Source organism: Hypomesus nipponensis, chromosome 2, assembly GCF_054491055.1.
Source record: "Hypomesus nipponensis isolate SF chromosome 2, ASM5449105v1, whole genome shotgun sequence".
Classification (NCBI taxonomy): Eukaryota; Metazoa; Chordata; class Actinopteri; order Osmeriformes; family Osmeridae; genus Hypomesus; species Hypomesus nipponensis.
In genome coordinates this window covers 3847105-3866580 of record NC_140362.1, presented here as the reverse complement: position 1 = coordinate 3866580, position 19476 = coordinate 3847105, and the positions used below count along the sequence as shown (strand labels likewise).

The 19476-nt window shown below is 41.7% G+C and overlaps 2 protein-coding genes and 1 long non-coding RNA gene across 3 annotated transcripts; 2 read left to right on the top strand and 1 right to left on the bottom strand.

The window, feature by feature from the left end:
• Nucleotides 1–3672: 3672 nt before the first annotated feature.
• LOC146300429 (uncharacterized) lies at nt 3673–4312 on the top strand. Its single transcript, XR_014766266.1, has 3 exons — nt 3673–3718; nt 3837–3963; nt 4170–4312. It is a non-coding gene; the product is annotated as an uncharacterized LOC146300429 (long non-coding RNA).
• LOC146300428 (trypsin-3-like) lies at nt 3733–5946 on the bottom strand. Its single transcript, XM_084702423.1, has 5 exons — nt 5770–5946; nt 5384–5540; nt 4728–4990; nt 4143–4279; nt 3733–3955 (listed from the first exon to the last, which is right to left on the bottom strand). The coding sequence occupies exons 1-5, from the start codon at nt 5807–5809 to the stop codon at nt 3806–3808; spliced, it is 747 nt and encodes a 248-aa protein (XP_084558549.1). The 5' UTR covers nt 5810–5946; the 3' UTR covers nt 3733–3805.
• Nucleotides 5947–16537: 10591 nt separating this feature from the next.
• fpr1 (formyl peptide receptor 1) lies at nt 16538–19380 on the top strand. The gene is made up of 2 exons (XM_084702396.1): nt 16538–16659; nt 17612–19380. Exon 2 carries the CDS (start codon nt 17618–17620, stop codon nt 18758–18760), a length of 1143 nt encoding a protein of 380 aa, XP_084558522.1. The 5' UTR covers nt 16538–16659; nt 17612–17617; the 3' UTR covers nt 18761–19380.
• The last annotated feature ends 96 nt before the right edge of the window (nt 19381–19476 follow it).

The following is a 19476-nucleotide window of genomic DNA, read 5'->3' as shown; positions in this document are numbered from 1 at the left end:
GTCGACTAAGACTAGACTGAACACTTCTGAAAATCGACTCATCTCAATTTTCTTCTATAAATGTCTCAATGTTTTTCATCAAGCCATTTTTTGTGCATTTTGCAGAGAAATACATATGAAAGAAGGGAGATTGACAACAAGACAAACATAAGTCTACAAAAATGTTCCCGATCTGAGTCAATGTAGCTGCTGGACATTCCAGTTGTTCCATTGTTTGTTAACATGCAAATCATCAGAGCGCGCTGATCACTGCACTGATTATTGCACCAAATTTTGACTTGTGAGTGATAAAGAGAGAAGGGAACATGAGGAGAGGGAAAACAGGCGATAATAGGGTAGGGAAGAGGCAGGAGTGTAAGGAGTAAGCCAGTTGATAAGTTGATTTACAAGTTGATAAATTAAGACTTGGTAAAGTGAGAGGCATCAACTTTTCACTGAGCAAGTGTTCGTACAGGCCCTTGATTAGGGACAAGCCCTGTTTTGAAAAAGTATTTGTATACGTGTGTAGGGGCATTCAAGTGGGGGGAAGGGTGGGATTGACTACCCAGGGCCACAATGGGGGTCGTTGAAAATATTGTAATTAAAATGTGTTGCATGAAAAAATACACACACAAAATAGAGAAGGAAGGGGCCCAATTTGCAATCTCTTCATGGGGCCCCAAATAATTGGGAGCGCACCTGTTTGGGGGTACTTGCTGTCTTCCTCTCTCAAAGTCAACTTTCATTTGTTATGCATGAATTTCATCTCTTCACCTTTCTGTCGCCATATCACACAAACTAAAAACATAGTGAATGCATACGTGCAGTGGTACGCCTACGGCAGTTTTGTAGTCAAGACCACCTAACCCGAGACCAAGTCATGACCAAGACCAGAGTGTATTTAGACCAAGACAAGACCAAGACTTTGAGGGGTTGAAACCGAGTCTAGACCAAGGCAGGACGAGACGGAGTCAAGACCAGACCACTCAAAATACACAAGCAGTAGGGGTTTGACTAAGTTATAAGTTAGATTTGATTTGTAACTGTATTTGAACTAAAAATGAGCCTTAAAGTAGTGCCGTGTGCTTATGGCAAGGCAAACTATGGAAGGCTTAGTGGGAAAGACGCCCCATTGTGGTAGGCGAATAGACAATCAAGCTTGATATGGTAGCCATTGTCACAAACTGTTCAAAGAGATGTCCAACCTAAGTTCTCAATGTCAGCAGAAAAACACGAAAGAGCAGAAACCGGCTCTCGCAATGCAGTGTTAGTGTCACGGATGGCTGCAAGGAGGACCCAATAGCGCAGTACGGAACGGAAAGTTTATTAAAGGACAACTGAAATCTCCCAAGCAAGGCTCTAGAAACAAAACAGAAAGCAAGCCGTAGCAGGTAACTCAAAAAGGGGTGATCCGTAAAACGTAGTCGAAAAAGGCAGGGTCCGAGATCGGGAAGGCAGTCCAGTATGTCCAGGGAAGGGTAGGGAAGCAGCTTAACAAAAGAATGTTCCAGCCACACAAGTATGAGTATACTAAACCAATAGGACTAAACCGTTACAAACAGAATGACAGAATTAAAGTAGCACCGGAAACATTAAATATTTATCGGTTAGGCTATGATCATTTAATATTATTAAATATTTCATGTAGCCTACGGTTAGGTGCTTGTTTAATTCTGTCATAACCAGATGCATAGGAAGATTAGATAGGAATTCAGGAAGTGGCAAGCCACAGGAATAAGGATAACAATGTATTTATTCAACAAAAAGTGTTTACAAAGAAACAGTTGGATGTGAGGGTCATGTCAATTATTAGTGTAGGGATTGGGTGTGGGATCAGCGCACATGTAGAGTAAAGAGAATCATTACAAACTAAAAAGCAAACAGTGATGATGTCCCTGCTAGTAATGGAGAGACCCAGCTTGTTAGGGCACAGCTTATTAAGGCCAAAGGCACTAATCACTGCTGTGCCCCTGCAGCAATCACAGCTTCTCTACCTGCCTGCCATCCTGCAACAGAAACAAAGACTAAACAGAGACAGAAGACAAATTGGCATGACAATATATTGGCACAAGAACTTATCACTTCTTAACTGCTACCTCAAATCACTACATATTGTCCTGTCACTGTTGGCTACATATACGTTTGCGATGGCACCTTACTGTCATGTGTTGTTTTATATGGCATCATGGTCGTGGGGAAAAAGGTTGAGTCCTATTGGTTTAGTATACTCATACTTTATGTTGTATATTTACAGTTTTTTACAATCGCTATGACACTTTTTTCAATACCTTAACCAAGTTTTCTAAACTCTTAACGCACCAACACACCCACCACACACAATTGGCAAAACTGTTAATTTCATGCTCAAAATCACACATTGTAAACTAAACTCAAACACTAATTGTCATAACACAGAAATGCCCTAAACATGACACCATGTCTACCAAACACTAACACACGTTCTTTTTTCACAGGAACATTGAGTCAATCATAGCACAACGTCGTACAAATTATATTCATTCTTTTCTCACTTCGACACAACTGCCAAAACTCTATGTACCTACAGGCCAATTTGCACATACTTACATACTGTTTTCAAAACTGTTAAACTTCAGTTCAAAACAATAACATAATACAAAACTGAATAAGACAGAAATTTGCTACATTTTTACAGTAATATTGTAATGAAATATATTTTGAATAAAAACATGTAATGCTATAAAATGATCTCTACAGAAGGGTTGTGCTAGGTGAGGAAAGGGATGCAGAGAGAAGAAATCAGCCGACATTTATATGGGACAATGTGGCATGTCACCACTGCCGTGCAGTCACCGAGTGGTTTGCAGCCCACCCCAGAATGGTGTCAAAATAATAGAATAATTATTTTCCTCATGGAGGTGGAGGGTTTACTGAATGACCAGCATCCACATGATCAAATGTCCCTCCAGGACGCCATGAATGCTGGATGCCTGGATATTGCCAGTTATGGATCAGGCATGCCAGAAGATTCTTTCCTAGGTGTATTGCCCTAGATGACATGCAGTAAGATGTGATGTGGATGAGAACCTGTGGCCAAATGCAAAAGATTAGCATTCCTATTATATCTGTATCAGTGGAGGGTGTGTATACAAGTTCTTGTATTCTGGAATTTGTGAAAAAAAGAAGAAAGATATACAACATATTGAAGCTTACTGCATCATGTCTGATTCATTACAGAAACATATATTGCAGCGAATTCTAAACAGTAGAGGTGTCCTTGTTTTACATAACAAAACATTGTATAATGCTTCCTGATTCAAGCATCACTGGGAGGCAGCAAACATCATAACACAGTTTCAGTTGCTCCTGATTGCCTTTCTGTCCTTTGACAGTCCACTGGTTCGGGTCCACAGCCCATAGCCACAGTTTTGGACGATCCCCATTCCCCAGGTCCTGGTGACCCAAATAGCAGTCACCAGCCCGCAGGTTCAACAGAGCCTTGGGCTGGACTACATGATGTCATTGTGAAGGGTGTGGTCATTGATGTATTTAGGACGGTGGCTTGGCTGCCCTGCTTGAACAAGTTGGGAATAAGGCACTCTTCTGTTCCGTCAGAAAGGTCTAAGATGAAGTTTGAGTTGGGCCTTATCTTCAAGTATGGTGCATCTTCTTTGCATGGTGCATAAACCCTATTTGACTGTGATGTTTTCTGTATTTCTATAGATCATTTTGTAACCAGCAGAGGGAGTCAGAGATACACGTGAGACGACAACATTCTGCATCATTCGATGAGCTTTATTGTGAAATCACCCATAGGTCTCCTCAAACCTGGACCAATGAGGGCTGTCTAGCTTGATGCCATTGTGTTCTTGATCCAGGAGACGTAGTTGCACACTTTGGTGTAGACTCCAGGCTTCTTCTTCAGAGCACAGCCATGCCCCCAGGACACAACGCCCTGCAGCTGCCCATCACACACCATTGGACCACCAGAGTCGCCCTGGGAGGGTAGGGAGACAGGGATGGGAAGGAGATGAAGCACAGACACAAAGGGAGAGAGAACTGGTTGGGGGGGCGGGGGGGGGTGCTCATTTCAAATGTCTAATTTGAGTGACAGCTTGATGAATACAGCTGAACATAAGAATTACGAAGTAATTCAGTTTCTGGGTGATGATGGTGTATGTTACCTGACAGGAGTCCTTGCCTCCCTCCAGGAAGCCGGCACAGATCATGTTCTCAGTGATCTGGAAAGGATAAGCGTTGAAGCAGGTGTCATCACTCAGCAGGGGGGCTTCCAGACACTGTAGGGTGTGGGGGTACCTCGCTTACACAATAAACATGAAATACATTGTTACAAGATGCAGAAAGAGATTATTGAGAGAGTATTGTCTTCATAGAAAATAGAGCATGGTACTGATATTTTGTTTGATTGAGAGATGTTGTTCCGAGTTCTCAAGAAAAGCAGAGACACTGTCGACTTATCAGGCCGTTACAGATGGGTAATTTCAACGAAGGATAATAGACATACTAGCTGCTCGATGCGCTGTCTGTGTATGGAGAGGCAGACAACATAGGTATATGATGTCAGCTATAGATACAGACCATGTATGGTTGTTTATTGGTTTGTTTGATGTCCTTTAAATGTAAGTCTACAGTCCACGTATTCAGTTTTTTTACCCCAAATTGGAACTTTCAGGACATTGAAGGACATGAAGGACATTCAACATCTAAGTAGATGTTAGAAAGATAACAAAACAGCAAAAACCACTCACAACCCTCGTTGCTGGGGCGGAGGCTCCCCCAGCCAGAGATCTGGCATGTTGACCCATCAGGGGCACACTGAGTGGGGAGGCTGGCAGACTGAACGTAGCTGTTGAGGGTGGCGGGGCGGCTCAGTTTGATCAGCATGATGTCATTGTCCTGGGTACGGGAGCTGTAGTCTGGGTGACGGATGAAGCTGCCGGACATGATGTGCTGCTCTGTGCCTTCAGCCTCCCAGATGTTGTGCTCCCCCAGGCGGACCTCTACAGGAGATCTGGGGGGGGGGGGGGGGTGAAGGTGGAGGGTAGAGGAGGGTGGAGAACATGGGAAGGGAAAGCTGTCTCTGCATCGATGTTATCACTGGCTTGACAGCCTGCGTCATGTCAGCCTGGCTTACCTCAATTTCCTTCAAACAGACTACTCATTTCTCAGTCACGTCTTTGAAGAAAAGACCATGGCAAATATTTTTCCAGATATCATCAAAAAAAAAAAAAACATTTATTTATTACTGTATTTAAATCTTGACTTTTATTATCATTAAATCCACTACCGGAAGAGTAAAATTCTAAAATACAATGGTGAAAGATGATCATGTTTCTCAAGTGATTGTCGGTACATCTTGTTTTCTAAAGCTAACAAGCCTGTCTTTATCTATTGGGTTTCTTACTTTTGGTAGCAGTGTGCAGCAGAGAGTACCCATTCACTGGAGAGGAGAGTCCCCCCGCAGAAATTGTACCCTGAGAACAGGGACACCTGGTAGGGCACCGAGTGCTTCTCGCACTCGTACCCTCCTACGATCCTGTCATCTAGGGAAGCGGAGGAAACTGAGAAAAGAAATGGAAAGTAAATATGGGAATCTAATCAAGGAAGGTGATACGCCGCAGCTTTCACAATGTTTGTTTTTATTTTTGTTTGTGTCCCATGTAATAAAGCAGTAGTATATAACTATTTGTTATGTCTTTAATGCATCAGCTTTTACGATTACAAATGTTACAATGAGATTTTTTTTTTTCATTATTTTTTTGTTGTAACTAGAACAATTTTCTACTGTACCTGCCCCTGTAGAGACAACTAGAAGAAGTAGAATATTCATGCTTTTCTTCCTCTGTATCAGGATGCAGCGCCGCACCTTTGGCTTCTGTTGAAGCCTGCGAGATCAGACTATGTTTCTGCTTTCCTTTCACTGACTTATATTAGTTATTTTATCTCACCTTTCTCAAGGTCCTCCACAGTCCCAGATCCAAAAACACATGTTGTATTAACCCTTGAATGTCTGGAAAACCACAGATAAAATTATTGTTGATCATTTTATTTTTGTAGCAGATGCTTTTACCCAAAGTGACATGCTAACAGTATAAATATAAAGTACAGCAGAAAATCAAGAATCAGAAGCATAGATCTAACAGTATTTTCTTTTAATAAAATATGACCATACACATATTGACAGAGTGATGAATGAAATGGAATGGAAATCTACAAGAGGGCACACTGGATAAGCAGAGAAATAGGTTTGAAATACACATGAAAAATAAAACTGTTGCAAGTTCATATCTTCAGATTTTCACTCTCTGTGGGAGTTGCTGATATCAGGTCCACATGACTGAACATGTGAATGTGTAGAAGAAGACAGCTGTGGGCCAGTAATGGCAACTTTGTATTTGAGGTTTCACATTTGGATGCGTAATGGCATATTTGGTTGAGTAATCCCTGAAAATATACCACAAGCAGAAGTGACTGATGATGAATGATTAAATCTGAGAGGTCCTTCTAAATCTGCTCTCTATTTCACTAGAGGACAAAAAATATATGAAATATTTTTAGTGTTAGTCGGCTAACTGCATAAAAGGCTAGTAACTCAATCAACATCCGCCAACAAATGTTCTGTTCTTGTAAGACACTGAGGGCCTCATGTACTAACGCTGAAAATGGCGCCCAGTGTCAGTCCTAGCACATTAGAGACTGGTATGGCTGCAGCCTCCCGTCTCATGCCCTCCCATCTCATATCCAAGCTGTCAAAAATACGAAATAATTTGCGAATTATTTTACGGATGGAGTTAAAGGTAAGTTTGTGAGCATGTTTGTTGCAATAAATTGAAAAACTTTAAATATAATAATATATTTTTCCATATAGTTTGCTGATTTCTGGATGTTATTGTTCTGTCCCTGATGTTTATGTATATTTGATGAAACCAGCAATGACCTTCATTTAAAACTGCATCAGGGTTTTATATTGACATTTGTTAGCGAATATTAGCTGTTACCTAGAGCAATTTATGGTTGCAGACTTTGATGGTTTCTTTTTGTGATTTTCTTTTTGTGATTTTCCTTAAGGAACACCAAAGTAGGAAGGAGTCAGATGGCTGAGCGGTGAGGGAGTCGGGCTGGTAATCAGAAGGTTGCCGGATCGATTCCACGCCATGCTAAATTGCGTTGTGTCCTTGGTGCCTCGGGGGGAATGTCCCTGTACTTACTATAAGTCGCTCTGGATAAGAGCGTCTGCTAAATGTTAATGTGTAAATGTAAGGAGAAAGAGCGGACCAGGCAAGCTTTTATTTTGAAAAATAGCGGACCAGACAAGCTTTTATCTTTTTTGGCCAGCAGAGCCAAAAAATACACAAATTGCGGAAAAAGCCGCCCCTAACTTTGTGGCGCTCCGGGCGGCCGCCCGGTCGACCCGTGCCTAAAACCACCCCTGAATGTGCCTAATTATGTATTCCGTGGTATGTTCAGAAACCGCCTGTGAAAGCGTGCTTCCATTTTGCACTGAAAATTAACCGCCTTTTAAAAGCAGGCGTAAACCAGGATGTGCATATTCCTCCTGGTGAAATGGCAGCCGTAACCCGAGCAAGACAAAGACATAGGCCAAAGGATTTTTGCCACAAGGATCACACTTTTTGAGTAGAGTGAACACAAAATCATTACGCATTACAGATTAAACAACCATGCAATATTACAGTGACTGGAAGAAATCAAAGATGACATCGAATCTCCGACTCAGCATTCACATTCCATTCCAGCAGATGTTAAACTCTAGCCTGGCTCTGCGCTCCTACGTACTTCCGCTCTATTTGGATTTTGCTTCTGTACTCGGTCTGGCCATTCGGAATTTAAGTCAGATTTTGCAGGTTGATTTTCTACCGGCGAATCAGTGAACAGAGGGAGTGGCTGAGAACAATGCCGTTGATGTTGTGCGCTAGTTTGTGTTGTAGTTTCGTAATGGCGGCGGAGAAAGATGCGAGCGAAGCCATTTGGTCCGTTGTGGCAACACTGCCGAATATCTATAAACTAAAGCCGGAGCAAGAACAAGTTTTGCTGAGTTTTGTTGGTGGCCATGATGTTGTGGCCCTCCTCCCCACGGGGTTCGGGAACAGTTTGATTTTCCAGCTATGGCAGCTAGCTCTGTTACAGTAGTGGTTAAGGAATTGGCTAAGGCGAACGCTAGCGATTGGTTATGGCAGATCAGAGTGGCTCTGGGCAGATCCAATAGTTCAGATCTGGGCAGATCCAACTTCAACAGAGTACCAGCCTACAAGGAAGTCAACGCTTGTCAATGGAGCAATCTCAGACTCTCTGTACAAATGAAATGTACGAGGGTCTGGTTTGGACCAGGCTAACTCCAGACCAACTTCCCGACCAAATTTTTTCGTGGGCGGGATAGCTTGGGCTGGCAGCCAGGCTAAGTTCTCCCTATATTAGACATTCTCTGGTATTAAAGAGTTTGTGTTGGTAATGTGATAGTACAAAAAAATGCCTTTGGTTTCATGATATTCTACTTTCCTTAAAACATAGTAAGAATGAAGAGGAATAGCTTTGCAGGGGTTTTGTGACATGTCACTTTCATTTGTGCCCTGTGATCCAGAATTAAAGTGATGTCACCCACAAAAGAAGGAATACAACAGCAATTGGTTTTACTTGAAGAAAACTGCCAAAATTGGGCAATGGAAGTCAATATAAAAAAGACCAAGATCATGGTCACACAAAAAAAGCCCAAATGTCAGGAAAAGAGCATATTCACACTGGGAAACAAAACTATAGAACACACAATGAGCTATACATACCTAGGCCTACAAATGACAGCCTCTGGGAGCTTCCGCTTGGCAGTAAATTCACTTAAAGAAGAAGCTCATAGAGCTTTCTATGCAATAAAACAAAAATTCTACAAAATAACCATCCCAATTAATTTTTGGTGTAAAATATTCGACAGCATCATCAAGCCTATTGCTCTCTATGGAAGTGAGATATGGGGCCCACTCAGCCATCTAGACTTCAATAGTTGGGAAAAACACCCAATAGAGACTCTACATGCTGATTTCTGTCGAAATATATTAAATATCCAAAGAAAAACCCCCACAAATGCATATCGTGCAGAATTAGGCCGATTCCCTTTAACATTAGAAATCCAGAAAAGAACATTAACATTTTAAACCCATTTAAAATCCAGTCCTGAGGAAACACTCCAATCTAAAGCCCTTGCAGTCCATGAAGGTAACCCTGAGACCAGCTCCCTGTGCCAGCTGGTTATGAGACTAACAAACCAGTTACCACCCGGCACACCTTCTTCACCTTTACTAACACCAAACATAATTAAACTAATCATAACAGAAAACAAAAACTCCTACGTAGAACACTGGGAAAAAGAAACCAAGACACAAAACAAATTAGATTGCTATCAGGGTCTAAATAGAAAATATGAAATGGCTGAATATCTATATACTGTTAAGGACATAAAGCAGAGACAGCTGCTCATTAAATACCGACTGAGTGACCACACCCTTGTAATCGAAAAAGGAAGACATAAAAAAACATGGTTACCTAAAGAGTACAGAATCTGTGGACACTGTACATCAGGGGAAATTGAAACAGAAAATTTTTTTCCTACTTAAATGTTACAAATATAGAAGTATAAGAGATCAATATCTGGAAAAATGTAAAGAATTAATTGAAAACTACACAGAGCTTAATTTAAACGAGAAATTAAGGATATCTCTGGGCGAAGGGCCAGCCTTGCCGCTAGATATGTCTCTCAATGTCACAACTTGAGGGACAGTGAACCAACCCTGTACAACTGTCAAAACCGTTTTGTATACTAATATGAATTTATGTGTCACTGTTACTCTTACTATGCTACTGTTATATTGTACTGCCATTTTATTATTGTTATAATGTAAATGCTATGATACATATGTTAAAATGTTCTTTCAATAGGGACTGCTTTGGCAATACTGCTCAACCCGAACTGTCATGCCAATAAAGCATACTGAACTGAACTAAAGGAAACTTAATTGTGACATAGTTGTAAAACCAGAATTCCGCTTCTTTTTTTTTACTTTGTATTTTTCCATATCTGACAAATATCTTGACCTTCATCTGCACTCCAATTCCGTAATAGCGGTGGAAATTCTTAAAAATTTCTCAACCGACAGAAGATCTATTTTGAGCCAGGCAAAGAAAAGTAGTTAAGGGAAACTGTAGCTTTGTCACTATAGCTACCACTAAGTTATAGTGATGGTGTTAGATAAACTGATTTAAAGATACTGAAAGATAATTATTTTCCCAAACTACTTTTCTGAGAAAAGGTTAAGACGCTTTTCTTATTTTCTTCAGACCATATCAGCCATACATCTTTGCTAAGTCAAATGTTGTAGAAACACAGAGTTGCAGAGTGGGCCCATGTTTTGGGCCTAGGTGTTTATCAGAACCAGACAGGAAAACGTTTAAATGTGAGGGTGCACAGACCCCAACCCTGTGATTATATGCACTTAAGACTTAAATATAATGCGTTCCCATCTAGCACAGACAAGTTCTGCAGACTTCATGTACTCCACGCTGCATATCTTAAGGGGTCTGGGGAGAAGAATGCTCCATTCATTTATTTCTAAAACTATTAAGAAACAGGCCGCAGCCTCCCTCTCCAGTGGAATTGAGTTGTGGTTTATAATTCGGAACTTGCAAATGTGATTTAGCAATCCTGTAAGAATACAGAACAACAACTTCCTTAAACGTGCATGACAGTCACAGTGTGCAGTTGACACTAACTGCGTGCAGTCAGCTGTTGTTGTGTTGTGCTTGTACTTTCTGCTGACCACACATTACTTAGTGGTACGGGTTCAAACTCCACCTGTACTTCACTCACATTGTGTGTCTGAACCTTATCCTCCTGTCTGGTGAAGGAAGTATTACCATAAATAACCCAACAATAAGGAGACAACAGCATGTCTCTTTAAGAAAAATAAAACCGATGAGTTTTGGTTCGTTTCTAGCAAGATCCACTCGACCACGAACACACAAACAGCATCACAAACAGCGACAACCACAAGGTTGCAAAAACAAGAGTTTTGTAATATGAGAGTATATTACAAAGTGTATTCTCCTGTCTAAAGGTACTTTTTCTGAGGTGTACATGTGTGCCAAAGCCTTATTTATGAAACTGTCATGGGAGCAAGAAGCATGCGGATGCACACGTCACACTGGACCATGTGCCAACCAGATGCCTGTTCTATAGGGACCGTGCAAAACAGTGCACAGTGAATCTGGTCCACGGACAGTGTTGTGAGCAAGTTAAATGTGGCACAGACGTCTTTTATTCAGACAGAGGGGTTATTGACCTTGACAGCAGGCCAGAGCCACTGCTAGAATTTACCCCAATAAAAACAGACACGTCCACTTCCTCCGAACCGGCCCCTTGCCATCCTTCCGTTGTCAGGGGGGGAACAACAACCCTGCTTCTCATCCCCATCCATGTCCTCAGCTGGGACCCTGCTCCAACACATTCAGTCGCTGTCCCATCCCCCAAATTCTAAATATACACACTCTGCAGGCGGGGTCTGTCGCACACACGGCCCTGTGCCATGGATCTGCATGGCATGTGCAACACAGGCCTTGTTTACTGGCAGGCTGAGCCAAGCGGGATCACTCATATCCTTTAGGTCTGCACAGGGCCCCGGCACTGTGGTTGGAAAAGGGGACAAATATAAGGAAGTGGTTTAGGTTAGAGGGCCTCAGCTTTTTCTTCATGTGTGGGGTGACTGAGGGTAAATTCAGCAGAGCTGCATTTTGGTGGGAAGGCGGAGGTATAGTTGGTACCCATCTGACTTAAAAAAGCCCAAATTCCTGAACTCCCGCACCCATGACACAACGGTACGATTTCCAGGCAGCACCGCAACTGTATCAACAAACCATGCGGGTAGAAGATTCCCAATGTGTGTTTGTGCTCTGTCTTCATGACAAGCTCTATGAAAGATTATGGAAGCTCCAAGTATTCTACAACTCTGTTTTTACTTTGGCCGGAGTTGTCGAAAGGCAACAAGCCTACAATGTTTGTTCCTCAACAGCTCCAAAAGCACTGGGTGGATCAGAGTAAGCTATGTCATTAGTATTTCACTGGCCTAGAGCTAGACTCACAGTACATTCAGCCTGATCTCTACTGGTCTATGCCACACCCTCCCTCCAGCTGCAGAGAAAAATACACCCCCAACTCAAGGGTCACTCCCCAACACCCTCCCTCACCACTCATTCTCTCTCCAAAAAACTCTATTCCTCTCAAACTCCCATTGGTTGTTTTACACACCCAAATTGGTATTTGTGCAGCACAGCCTAATTACAAGTTTGGTTGGCAAATCAAGAAGTATGGCAAAACGTGGTCTGTGAGAGCTTACCTCAAACTATAGCTTAGGGTTAGCTATTAATATACACTTGACACACAAGCATTTTGAACTGCCTTGCTTAAAAGCTACACAGAATGGCAGGAGTACAATCAGTTTGAATAATACTTAACATGAAAAGGATCGCTAAACTGAAGGGGAAAAGAAAATAGCAACGACACTATTTATGCAGTCTAGACATCAATGGAGCCAGACACATCCTTCACTGCTACAATGTTTATCATAAAAAAATAGACTTTGTACAGTTTTAACAGAGCATTCCTTGGGTGGGAAAAATCAACCTTCGATTTCCGTTATTTTAACTGTTCCCTCCAGATGGAGAGATGTGCTTTTGGGTCTCTGTGTGTGAAATCAGAGTGTGAAGGTTCAGATTATGAATATTTATGCGTAAGAGAGAAAGGAAATGTTAACAGACATATGACTCTCCCCACGTCCAAACTGTAATGAAGTTGGTCCCAATGCGGGACTTCACTGCAGTATGTCTCACTCAGTGATGTGCACACACACACACACACAAACTTGAGGCTTTAATTCTCTTCCCCCTCACATCTGGTGCATTGGCAGGACAGTAGAGTTCTTGCATGATACGAATTCCACAAGGACCGAGGGCTGGACCAAACGTAAGTGCTCATTTTGTGAAAAGATAGGTGGATGTTCTGTAGCTTTTAGGTCTGACAGATAGGTCAAGAGTGAGTTGGATAGTTGACAAAGATAACACTCCTACAACTTGTTATTACTCACAGTATGCTGTCATGGGTAGACATGAAAAGAGTCAATGTATCTCCACAGTGTGTGCGCCGAGTCAATAATTCAATGTTTAGAAGACATCAATATTTCATAATTATTTTTACAAGAATGCCAGCACATAGAAACCTAGCCAAAGTTCAGTAATAAAAACAGAGTGAAAGAAAACATTTCCTGTCCTGCCTTGTTTAGGAGTCACTGAAACTTGATTTGTTTAAACGTTCTGCTTGTGCACATCCTGACCACGCTAAACAAGTTCCATCTGCAAACCCAGCCTAAAAAACACCCTGGACAGAATTCAGCCGAGAAATAACCCCATCAAGCATGGTCCAGACCCTCCCACGGCTGCCTCTCCTAGATGCACAGCATGCCTGTGAGGTGTGGGTGGACGAAGGAACGGCGGTGGACAACACGTGGGAGGAAACAGAACCATTTGGATGTTGATTCTAGGTTCTCTCTGCATCCGCCCCTCTGAACCGTGTGAGTGTGCATTAGGGATGGGCTGTGTGCTCAGAGGGCAGATTTCTACGATCTCAGCAACAAAACCTTCACCCACCTCTCATATCCACAGCTTGCACTGATTAGGTCCTTCCCTTGTTACTTGCCCAAACAATTATGTTCAGGGGTTTGGTAGATGGAGCTGGATACATGAACACAGGAACAATCCACAGAGGCTTTCACTGTGTGGGTGTGCAACTATAAATCATAGATCCCACATTTGGTCTCAGCTTGATCACTGTAAGAGCTTCAAACTCCAGCATCAGCGTGCTCATGGCCTGAAATTAAAGTACAGTTGACCTCATTTAAATATCACAAATCCTATAAAAAAGCATTGAAGAGGACATCGTCATCACGTGTCATATACAATCATATAGAACATGTCTGTCTTGTAGACAGGTTTATTGATATAGCTTAAACATGAACATGACACAGGATGTCATTGAATGCAATGTGCTGCACAAGTGAAATATCCTATTTCACCATGTTTAGTAAAAACGCAATGCATGCGTAGTTCCCCATCAATTAATAACCGCAAGTAACTGAGTTAGTTGTGTAATAAACCTCCAAAATGTCAACAGCAGGAAACATCAACCGGCACACAGGACATCCGCTAGTCAAATTGCTAAATTATTTTTTCTGTTTGGGTTGAAATACTAAAGGATAGTAAAGCAGTGACACTCTGAGGGTTAGATGTGATAACTATTCTGAGACGTAAAATGTATCTGAATTTTTTTTTCAGAATTGATTAATTCACTGAAATGTATAGTTTGTTTTCTAGTGGTCAGGGACATTCGTTTATTGTTGGGGGAAACCAGTCTTTCCAAACTGTGGTTGTGAACATGGGCCAAATGGAACAGATGAAAAGTGGCCCCGCTCTGTTGAATGTTTCACTTGTCAGAATTAATGTGTAACTTTACCAGTGCACAGTTGGTGACATGGGTCAGTTTAACAGAGATCCATCACGGGGTTTGGCACGCCAAATTGTTAGATCTAAGTATGCAAACTGTGCTCAGGGCAGCCAACTCTCACGCATTTGCCGTGAGACATACACATTTCAACCAGTTCACACGCTCTCACGTATTGTATTTCTCACGCTGAGAAGGCAACGCCAACCAAGTAGTTCTGCTAACGTTGTAATGGATGAGGCGCACCTACCTTTCACAGACAGATGGAATTCATCCATTTAGGAACCATAGTATTTGAATAAGCCAGTCAGTACACGTTGTATGTCTATTCCTATAAGAATCACCATACGACTAATTTAGCACATTTCTGAATCAGAGCAGTTTACTTTAAGGCTGCTTAGCTAGAAACCAGTATTCTCTTTAAATCATGGCCGCCGCCGTCAGTAGGCTAGTATTGCCATGACAAAACTACTTCTCAATCAAGTATTGCCTGGCAATACTACTTTCTTGTCGACCTTATGGCGTTCATTTAATTTAGAATACTAAAGTAAACTGTAATGGAAATCAAATTTGATGTAGCCAAGATTGAAGAATTAAATCTGATGCGATACATGAAGACATTCGACTTTTGAAGGCGATAGATTTGAGCGCATGTGCACGACTACAGTGGCAGTGCTTTAGACCCTTTTTAGTGGGGGACTTGCCCCAGCATAAATCTGCCGTGCCCCATTAAAATCTCAAATTTGAGTTTTAACAATTTACTTTTTTAGTCAGTGTATTCATTTCGATTGATAGGCTAATACAGGAAAGAAAGAAACTGTATCCCAATCAACACTTGTGAAATCAACAGTTTAACCGAAAACACAAACTGATTAGTACCCACAGAATATAACTGCAGCGGCACAGAAGCCCAGGTATCGACAAGCAAGTCAGAATTAATTGAGGAATGATTAAAAAAAACATTATCAAACTATATATTTTTTAAGTAATAGGCCTACCGATCATCTTATTAAAGACTTAAACATAATAACAACATGAGTGATCAAAAACATATTTGCACTCTATCAAACTTACGCCCCTGAACTGTAGGCTATCGTGGGGTTAAGAAAGGGAAAGTGCTTTGTGTTGCACACTTCTTGTACGCAGCAAGCTTGGAAGAAAAAGAAAAAAAATGGCTTCTGAGGGGAATTGCCCCAGTTGAGCCAACAACGCCCATTTTACATTGCATAAATATGATCCTTACACATAACATACAATAAATACAGTAGAAAAATAGGTAGCTTATGATTCTTTTATGCATCCCCTATATTGTGTCTGACGATAAAGTTTGGCTATACTACTTTTACAGTGGCACATCTGTGGCAAGTTGTGCGTGCAGATATCACGACCATCTCAGTCCAATTTAGGGTCGCAGTGGCAGTGATGGGAATAACTTGCCATTTCAAACTGACGACACAAAAGTGTTGACATTGACTTTGATTTCATGTTGTGCGGTACACAGAGACATGAAAAAAATGGCCAGATGTTGATCCAAACAGTCAACAGAGGCCAATTACACTTGACCACAAACAAACATGAGCTCACTCTTAAAGAAAGGAAAACACATTACTCTCAGGCCATTCGATTGAGGCGGGGTGGCGTGGTTGGCGGCTTCAAACAACCCAACATTTTTCCTGCAGTGCTCACCTTATTTCACTTGTGTGCGTTCCCTGACAGATTCTAATGTGACAAACGTTCATAAGAATTTCACTACACTATATCAAAAGTATAACAAGATCACCGGTGTTTTAAATGTGCACGTGTAGGCATCATGTTTGCTTTCGTAAACTACCTTACCCTTTACTTCTCAAACTGATGGTCACAAAAAAAAGTAATTGCTGATACAAATTTGTTTCCATCACGCAATATTAAGCAATTGCGTGAATTCCAAAGCGGCCAATTGGCCTACCTGTGGTCTTCTTCAAGCTACTTGGTGTTTTTTTACTTGAAACCTTTCTTGAGAGTCTATGACGTCACATACTTCAAGGAGGTACTAGAAAGTCTGCGCTCCGGCTTCTGTCTCAATCTGGGTTTCTCACCATTGACACATCTTCTTCGCTCTCCTGCTCTGACTGGAATACACTCTGACCAAGGTATGCTTTTTAGATTGAGAAAATAACAGGTTAATTTCTGCCTTATTAAATTGAATACCCTACTGTTGAATCACTTGCGTTCAGTTATAGGCTAAAATCATTAAAAGAAAGACATCTTGGCTACGATTGTGTGTATCTTTATCATGTTACATTGTCTGATATTGCACAAGGTTTAAAATATATATGCCTACTGACATAATAAATAACAAAAATAAATAAATGACAAAATACATTGAGGTTGGATTCTATAGGACACGTTTTCTCCAAATTGAAGCTATAAAAACAACAATTGTTACAACCGTTACAACGTATGAATACTTAAACTATTTAAACTCCACGGTAGCAATGTTGATAAACCACAAAAATACGTAAAAGTGTCAATTTATGTAAATCACTTTCCAAAAGAAATCTTGCAATTCTCATAAATTCGTTCCGTGTGGATGTTTTTTTTGCTTTTAAACATTCTGCCCAGTCTGTACCGAGAAACATGTCTCAACAATTTCAAACTTTAACGTTACTCAGAGCACCTGACCTGAACGACATTCTTTACTGTTGAGGATGTAGGATTGAGTCAAATGTCTTTCGAATTATTTGCTTCTGTAACCATAACGCTTAGGTGAGGTTCACCCTCTGACAGTCGTCCAAGAATGAAGAAATAATCAAAGAGCGTGCGTGACCTCTAGTGGCCATAAAAAGAGAAACAGGTTTTGGTGCGCAAAAGCACTTTAACATGCGAATGTACAGTAGATAGGAATGAGTAGCAAGCAATACAAAAGTATGTAGATTGATTAAGTTTTATAAGACATGTCGTTTAGGAGAGATACATTTCCCTTGTCTTCCAATACATGCTAAAGGTTGTATTATTTGATTACTCATAAACAGCAGCCGACAGTAGTTATCACTGTTCCAAGCCATAAAGTTGTCTTATAATTCTCTGGTTTTTTTTGGACAGAAAACAATGATTGAAATGGTTGTGACCAGCACCCCACTTTCCTACAACACCTGGATGAACACCCTTGAAAACATTTCATCTCCCGACAACCAAACAGATGAGGAATATGAAGACGAGCTTGCGGACCTCAGGCACTCTCTCAACATCATGTCCCTCATCGTTTACTGCTTGGCCTTTGTGCTGGGCGTGCTTGGAAACGGAGTGGTCATCTGGGTAACAGGATTTAAGATGAAGAAGACAGTCAACACGGTATGGTTCCTCAATCTGGCTGTGGCGGACTTCCTCTTCACTGCCTTCCTTCCCCTGAGTGTGACCTACACTGCCATGGGCTTCCACTGGCCCTTTGGCAAGTTTATGTGCAAGCTCAACAGCACCGTCAGCTTCCTTAACATGTTTGCTAGTGTCTACATACTGGTTGTGATCAGTGCAGACAGGTGCGTGTCTGTAGTGTGGCCAGTCTGGGCTCAGAACCACCGGAGCGTGCGCAAGGCATCCTGTGTGAGCCTGGGTATCTGGCTGCTGGCCCTGGTCCTCAGCGCACCTTACTTCGTGTTCAGGGACGTGGGTGCTTCCTACCACGACGAAGACATCGTCAACTGCTTCAACAACTTCGTCTTCTCCGATGACTACGAGACAGCCGCGGTGGTGGAGCTGCGGGCATTCCGCCACCGAGCGATGACCATCACACGGTTCCTGCTGGGGTTCGTGGTCCCCTTCTCCATCATTGTCTCCTGCTACGCCATCATCATCCACCGTCTGAAGAGAAACCGTACCCTGGCCAGCCACTCTGGCCGCACCTTCAAGATTATTGCAGCAGTCGTCACTGCCTTTTTCCTGTGCTGGGCCCCTTACCACATCTTCTCTCTCATAGAGATGGTGAATCATATGTCTGCTGAGTTCAGCGACACTTTAGACCATGTGACCACCATCGGGATCCCAATAGCCACCAGCTTGGCTTTTCTCAACAGCTGTTTGAATCCTCTGCTGTATGTGTTCATGGGCCAGGATTTCAAAGACAAGGTTCGCAAGTCCATCCTGAAGGTGCTGGAGAGTGCCTTTACTGAGGAAGTGTCTCGCTCAAACACTGTTACAAATTCAGGAATCACCAGTCGCAGCAAGGAGAAGTCTTTCTCCGATGCTGAGGTATAGAGGTTCATGGGAAGTTTAGGCAATTCTTTATGAACAATTGTACATTTCTGTACAGCTGGTTCAGAGGTTAGGTTTCAGATTAAAACCCATGTCATCTGGAATGGAAACACTGAGCAAGATCAACATCTGGAGTTGATATCAACAAAATTTACTCGCAGTCAAGAGTTTTGCGACAATATAATTCTGATAAATGTCATGATCCTTTACGTAGTGAATGTGACTGTTAAAGCAGGAGGGATAAGAATATATTAATCTTGTCAGTGTCATGTTTATGTCCACATTCAATAATTTTTATTGTCCAACGCTGAAATTCTGTATAAACCAGTTTCACATACAAAATGTTTGAAGAAATGTTGCAGAAATTTGTGTTTTTTACTTTGTCTGTTTTACATATTTTCTGTGTTTTTGTATATTGATTAACATACATCTCTATTCGTTGACATGTTTGACTGGCAATTTCTTTACACTTTCAATACCACAAACCTTGCACCTTTACTAGGAGAAAAGGTAGATGTAGAACAATTCTCGGCTCTCAATTCTATAATAAAAGCATTACCTCATTATCACTTATATCAGTTGACTTGACAGAATGCGGAATAAAGAAGGTATCTAAACTATAATTCCAGGAATCTGTCTGTGTGTGTGTGCAGTAATAGACTCTTGGGGCATGACAAAGGGCCCTCTACGGTGGCCCAGTGTGCGAGAAAACGTGATGA

What these genes read in the sequence shown, in the direction of transcription:
- LOC146300428 (XM_084702423.1), bottom strand. Translation starts at nt 5,809, where the DNA reads ATGAATATTCTACTTCTTCTAGTTGTCTCTACAGGGGCAG. An exon ending in AGTTGTCTCTACAGGGGCAG is followed by an intron (nt 5,541 to 5,769) that starts GTACAGTAGAAA and finishes TTCTTTTCTCAG; the next exon opens with TTTCCTCCGCTTCCCTAGAT. An exon ending in GCTGCACACTGCTACCAAAA is followed by an intron (nt 4,991 to 5,383) that starts GTAAGAAACCCA and finishes CCCCCCCCCCAG; the next exon opens with ATCTCCTGTAGAGGTCCGCC.
- fpr1 (XM_084702396.1), top strand. Translation starts at nt 17,618, where the DNA reads ATGATTGAAATGGTTGTGACCAGCACCCCACTTTCCTACAACACCTGG.